The sequence below is a fragment of the Poecilia reticulata genome, linkage group LG8 (assembly GCF_000633615.1).
Source record: "Poecilia reticulata strain Guanapo linkage group LG8, Guppy_female_1.0+MT, whole genome shotgun sequence".
In the NCBI taxonomy this organism is placed as follows: domain Eukaryota; kingdom Metazoa; phylum Chordata; class Actinopteri; order Cyprinodontiformes; family Poeciliidae; genus Poecilia; species Poecilia reticulata.
The window spans coordinates 5734544-5741617 of NC_024338.1; the positions used below are offsets into that span (position 1 = coordinate 5734544).

General features: G+C 35.7%; 1 protein-coding gene across 1 annotated transcript in view; it reads right to left on the reverse strand.

The window, feature by feature from the left end:
* Positions 1-925: 925 nt before the first annotated feature.
* tspan34b (tetraspanin 34b) overlaps positions 926-7074 on the reverse strand; it is a 9869-nt gene continuing 3720 nt past the window's right edge. The window contains exons 2-8 of the mRNA XM_008415334.2: positions 6305-6379; positions 4560-4775; positions 2621-2695; positions 2423-2530; positions 2203-2334; positions 2008-2100; positions 926-1391 (exon numbers count right to left, since the gene is read on the reverse strand). Of these exons, the coding sequence (XP_008413556.1) occupies positions 1332-1391; positions 2008-2100; positions 2203-2334; positions 2423-2530; positions 2621-2695; positions 4560-4775; positions 6305-6361 (741 nt within the window). The 5' untranslated portion in view covers positions 6362-6379 and the 3' untranslated portion in view covers positions 926-1331. The remainder of the gene's footprint in view (positions 1392-2007; positions 2101-2202; positions 2335-2422; positions 2531-2620; positions 2696-4559; positions 4776-6304; positions 6380-7074) is intronic.

Sequence of the window (7074 nt, forward strand, 5' to 3'; positions counted from 1 at the left end):
TAACTTTAATTCTCTCCTCTGTGATTAATTTGTCCTCAGAAAAAGCTCCTGGTTCCTGAAAAATAATGCACAAGTCCATAAACCATACAAAAATTCAGAAGAGAACTTGCTGTTTGATCATCAATAGGTAAGAAAATGAATATAATGGTGAGAAAAAATTTTACTTTACTTCTGTTTCCCTTAATAGCTGGTTGTAGTCCAATTACCTACCACCAGAGAGAGACATGCACGTCTTTTCATTCGCTAATAATTTTCTCATACTTATCTTTAATATTTCTTTTACTCAAAAACATTAATCTTGATGTCGACTGGGAATGTAGACAATAATCAATGTATTTATTTATTTTTTTTATTTTAGCTGTGCATTAAATTACAGCATTGTCAAAAGTAAAGTGAGATGACCCGGTTTGTCCCATGACGGTGAAAGAGTAAAGTTTAAAAAAAAGTGACAAAAAAACCTGATAAATCTGACCTCTTCACCTTTCTGCTGCCATGGCTCTCACTCACATCTCCTACATTGAAGATCTTTGAGGAAATCAGGAGTGCTCACTCAATCCAATAAATATTCGCAGGCCTTTTCAACATACTAGAGCACTCAGCGTTCTCAAAAAATAGATTTGTTTTCTGTTCACAACAGACAATAACAACTGTTACATTATGTGACATCTTCATCCATATATAGCAGTTCCTTTCTGTGGAAATGCTATATATGGATTATGGAAGATTTACTCAAAAACCTTTTTATTTTTTGTCAAGGAATTGAAATTTACTGAACTACATTCAAAGACAATGGACAGGTTGATTGTGATTTATTTAGATTTTTTTTTTTTTTGCTTTCAGGACTTTTAGTTTTAACCAGCTCTGACATGATACTTTCCCTTTAAACAAATTCAATAACTTCATGGCAGCAAAATAGTCAGAGCCCTTTACATGTAAATATATGATTTTATTGCAAATATGAATCAATTTACATCAAACAAGCAACTATTGCTGGACTACATTTATCATACAAGAAGCTCTCAGACATCATTCACCTCTAAAGCACAACAACCAGCTTTTGCTTCATTATTACAGAAACTGCATCATGTAATTCCCCAACAACTGGATACGTGTTTAATGCTTTAGCTCTCTTTCATATGTACACAATGGAAAGTGGGATTTTATGATGATTTCTCAGAAAATTAATATTTTAGATCCATTAATTAAATCTACTTCATAAATCGAGATGTAGCAAAAAATATCATTCAGTTGTCCTCGATTGCACAAGACCTGAAGCTGCAGCAGGTGTTTTCCCCGATGAGGCAGGAAGAGGAAGAACTTCCTGCTCTTCGTTAGGCCCTGGTGGATTTTATCCTGCAGTACAGCGTCATGGAGACGATCATGGCACAGATCTGAGGAGAGCGGACATAATATGAGTTCATGAACGCTGAAGAGACACAACGGAGAATTATGGTCAAGCTAAGAAAATAAAAATAAATTAATTAATTAAATTATGAGAATAAAGTCATCAGGTTTTGCGGATAAAGTCGTACGACAGTAAAGCTGAAATAGTACGAGAATAAAGTTGCAGAATCACGACCCTGTTCTGGTAATATTATGAATTTATTCTCGTAATTTTATAGTTATTCTTTCTCAGTATGGCCCTTATACAACTAACATAATGAAATTACTTAATGAACTCTGAACAGATACAATACTGTCCAGGGACCATGCTAACAAAAAAATATTTAAAAGATTTGCGAGAATAAAGTTAGAAAATTATAACTTTATTCTCATAATATTAAGACTATTTGCATGTCATTACAACTTTATTCTAGTATTTATTCTTGTATGACTTTGTTCTCTTAATAATATCTTTATTGTCAGAATCTTACAATACTATGACTTTGTTCTCGTAATTTATTTTTTGATTTTTGATTAGCATGGCCCTATTCTGCTGTATGATAGTGAAGTTATGGCCTATATATAGTTTTTTTTCCCCCTATAACTTGGAAGTTGGGGTCTTACCTCCAGAGCAGCGATCCCGAGACCAGCGCCGACAATCACCACTGTGTTTTTATCAATCAGCATCTTGATCTTTGGGAAGCACCCATCTGCGTTCTTTTGAAAGTACAACACAGAAGTTTTAATTTACAGCAGATGTTAATGAATAGTAACCAAATTACTAAATATCACATTTTCTCCTAGCCTCAAAAATCCTACTTTTGCAAGTGCCACAGTTCCATTACATGGGCTGCTGTCCGGGCAGCAGTGTGGTGGATAGGAATTGATGTGCGCCGTATAATACGGGGAATCCGTAAAGTCTGTGTAGTTGTAGAATCCACAACATTTTAACTGCAGAGGGAGAGAGAGAGCAGACCAGATGAGCTGTGGGGAAACGCTGTGAAGGAGAACTCATCGTAGGTTCAGACGTCTCGTGTACCGCGTCCATGGTGGTGTTCCACAGTCCAGTAATGTCAGTATTGCTGCCATAGTCTTTCTGGATGTTCTTAACGGCTGCTTTTCCAACCTTTCCAAACAGGGCATCAGCCTAACAAAAGCGTACAATATTAGATGTTACCTCCTGTTCACGTTATCTTGTTATGAAGGACACTTTGTCTGAGTTCCATCAGTCACTTACCTGAGGTCTGAAAACCAGAATGACCACCACTCCCGCAACCTCAGCGATGAAAACCAGCAAGACTATCATGAAAAACTGGAAAGAAGGTCAGATTAAAAGGTATAAATGATGGCAGTTTATTAAAAAATATATATACCTATAAATTAAAACCTGCTTGGAACAGAAATTTTTATGTTGATAAATTAACTTTTTGAAATAAAATGCCGACACTGGGTTGTAATTGCCTCAAATATTTGAATGACAACATTGAAGTTGAGTTTCTCCCAGTTACGAGTCTAAAATACTGTAGGATTTGCTAATTGTTGTGATGCTAATCACTATTAACATCTCATCTATCTGATGTGTTTAAACACTACTGGAGGAAGACCTCATTATGAATATGCGTCAATAAGATTTGAATTGTTRTATATAGCATATACTTGGTACCTGCTACTTCCCTTACGTCTTTGTGGTGGTAGCCATGCTGGATACTAAACTCAGAGATTTCTACATGAAATGTTAATTTCTGGATGGAAAGAAAATTTGACTCCAAAAAGCAAACAGAGCTCAATATTCCTTTTTTAGAAAGGTAAGACCTGAGTAACCACCGTGTAAACTTGACACTAGCTTAGCTTAGCATTAGGATGGATTTTGGTGGTGTTTTCAAGAACCTAAGCAGCATTGATGACTAGCTTTTTCTGAATGTTCTGTATCCATTACAACTCTGGTTGTACAACTCAACTAAAGCTCAATCTATTAAATGTACTATGTTATGTGTTTGCCTTATTTCCCTGAGCTTCATCTTTGTGTCTTAATGTCCGTTTCAGAACTAGAACTAGTTTTAAACTTATGCATGCCATTATGKTGCCATCTACTGGAAACAAGTGGCTATTGTACATAGCTGTCCACCACATAAAATAAATCAGACAAGGAAATATCTTGTGAAKGAGATCTCTCCTCTAAAGTTTATGAAAGTTGTAGCGTAATTCAGTAACAACAGGCCAACAAAATGCATATTACACCATARRGTGGAGTAGCGGTTAGCACTGATGCCTTGTAGCCAGAAGGTCGAATCTTGACCTTGAGACTTTCTTTTTGGAGTGTCTATCCAAGTCTCTTTGCTTCCAAAAACATACATGCCAAATTTATTTGTCTCTCTTAATTAMCCTTAGAAATGTGTGTGTGTTTGCATGTCCAATGTCCGTCTGTGTTGCCCTGGGTTGACCTATTGACCTGTCCCAGTGATGGGCCTGGGTAAGCAGGTATTTGTAATTTGATTTCATTTCACCCTCTACATAAGGAGAGTACAACTTTTCCCAGTTTAGCATAAGATAACTATTAATTATTGTTCTTTATTAGACTGTGAGAGTCAGAAATGAGCAGCAAAATGTAGCTGAGGCATCATGAGGTAAATTTCATGATGAATTTTATTTAAAAAAAAAAGAGTTTGAATCACTCCTAGGCAAAACTGTGTTTATTTTTGTGGTTTGAACACTTTTTGACTGCACTTTTTCCTTCCACTAAACCTTCCATTGTTATTGTTGTTAGACAAAGTATTGTGTGAGAAGCAAGCTTCATTAGGACTGACCTTTTCTGTCTTGCTGTTCTTGTGGAGGCTATCAGTGGCTGTCTGCTGGACAGCTGTGACGTTACCTATGTTAGTCATAATTGTGTTGACCATAATATAACTTTTCTATAAAAATAATCCACTTTTTAGTTGTGTAAAGTGAAATAAAGATATTTAAGGAAGTAGAACTTCGGATTATTGTTAGCTGATTCGCCAATATCAGAAAGACAAACACAAAAYGTGTCACTTTTTAAATTGCACTGCTGGAATAATTACTTTCTGAGGATGTACCAGTTTATTTCATTGCACTTTTTTTTGACAAATKGGACTTTTGATCTTTTGACTTTTGAAATTTCACTATTTCTGAAATGGTGAAATGTGACAAACGCCTACCAGCAGCAGCATGCACTTGCTCTCCCTTATGGCTCCACAGCAGCCCAGGAAGCCGATGACAACCAGCAGGCCACCGATGGCRATCAGCAGGTATCCCACATTGAGCACCTGATGGATTTCCGGAGGAATGTCATTGATTTTCCCGAGGAAGCTGAAGATGGAGCCACTGTCTACTTTCACCCAGATTCCCACGCCCAGGATGGCGACCCCGGCCAGCTGAACGGGAGAGAAGACGGAGTTTTAGAGGAGAACTTACACCGCCTGGGATAACAAGGGCAAAACAAACAAAAAAAACTGATGCAAAATTATTTGAATACTGGAACACTACTGAATGCCAACTGTGTCAATTCACTTTGGCTGTAAAAACATGAGGGGAATTTAAATTTCTCAGTGGGATTATAATGAAATGACACCACAACCGTAAGGTTGACTAATTTTTAGCACCAGTTATCTGCATCTTTAGCCTTAGAAGCTTAGATTTAACTCTTTAAGTTCTTTGAAAATCATTCTGGTTGAACTATAAGATCAAAGTTATACACAGTCAAATTAATTAAATCAGAAAATACGTCTCGTGTAACAGATCAAAGTCTCTCTAGAAAATAACAACCTTTGTCAGATATTAAACATACTTTTCATTTAGTCCCCTTCTATGGTTATTAAAAATACTTTTTATTGGTCTGGTATAATATTCTAATTTTAAACGTCATGTTTTTATTAGCTCTAAGTGGAAAATTATCAGATTTAAGAGGAATAAATGTTTTCAAAAGTGTGTAGTTACACACAGATGGATGTTTGAAAACTTTGTAATGTTTTTTMATTTGTGATAAAGTTCCCAAAATAAATGGGATTCTCAATGATATTCTAATTTGTTGAAAGCATATTGCTAAATGAACAAAGAGAAAAGTCAAGACATAAATTAAGACATAAATTCCTTTTTTTCCACAGAAATAATATTTTGATTAAAAATTAAAGTTTTCTGTGACATCACTATTTTTTCTACTTTGTGTCATTTTCCTTACAGATCCAGTTTTAGACGACAATTTTAATGGACAGAATTTGGCATCCATGCATTCTTCATCATGGCCACCAGATGTCAGTATTTGCTGCACGGTGCTCCTTTAACTTCCTGGAAACCTGAGAGGATTCKGACTGCAGACTCTGCATCTGGCTGACTCAAGTTAAATATTTGGTTAAAACTCACTAACCCATTCAGACACTGTAATGTCCTATTCAAATCCTCCTGGGTGTCTTTCACAAGGAGGTATTGATGAATGTGTCATATTCATAYGTCCTCTCTCTATATTTGTGTGAATTTTTTGTAACGAATAGTTTTGACTGCGGCATTGTGTGACACTACATGGAGGCCTCACATACACACACACACACACATACACACACATACACATATTTTCATGACTATCTTTGTGGGGACTTTCCATTGACTTCCATTCATTTCTACAGCCTGACCTTACCTTTATCCTAACCCTAACCAAAACTCAATTCACACCTCAGTCCTAAATCTAACCCCTGACCCAAAAACAGCGTTTCCCCTTGTGGGGACCAGGCTTCAGTCCCCACTAGCAGCAGCGGGTCCCCACAATGTAGTATGTGTCAGGAAAATGGTTATTATCAAGTTGTTACAAAAGTTGTTAAACAGTTATTACAAATAAATGCACACACACACACACAGATGTTCCTGTGAAATTAAAAGCTAAGTTTTAGTACAAAAAGTYGAAGCTACTTACGAAGATGATGCCATTAAAAGCAATCATCATGCCTTTGAGGAATCCAAAACACCCCATTTTTCCAGCTGATGATTTCTATAAAGGCAAAAAAAAAGAGATATTTTGACATTAGTCAAAGTTTTATTCTTAGATTTGTCAGTATTTTCATCATACGTCTTGTCATCATGACGACAGAATACTTGCATTTGAGTATGAATCATCTCATCGCTATGCTACATTGTTGAACATTTTGAGATAAAATGTGCTACATTGTTGAACACTTTAGCCTTTGGGAGAGGCCCTTTCTGCTGTTAGGTGAGAGAAACAGGACAGGAATAAGGAAAATATGTCGTAACTCTGCTTTTTATACCTTTTTTGTGAGTTTCATAACCATTTAAAGAACTTTAGTCCTTTATATAGCGTTTATTACTCTTCCTTGAACGTGTGGGAGAGGAAGGATGACGATACAGGAAGTATGCTTCTCTGTTTTGCTCACATTTTTTTACAAGATCCTTCAGAAGAAAGATATTTTATTTTTATAGGGATATTTTAGTCAGTAKKATGGAAAATGTTTGTAACACCATCCTATTTATAGTGATTTAAGATTTGATCTTTATCAGTCAGTTAAGTTAGAAATAACAACCTTTTCCTAATAATCATACAACCAGATGTTCTATTAATAACCTGATTACATTTTATATATATATATATTAAAAAAAGTACTGGATCATCAGTTACAAAAGCAGCTGATGAATCAATGATTCAAAGTAGCTTTAATCATTGATTAAAAT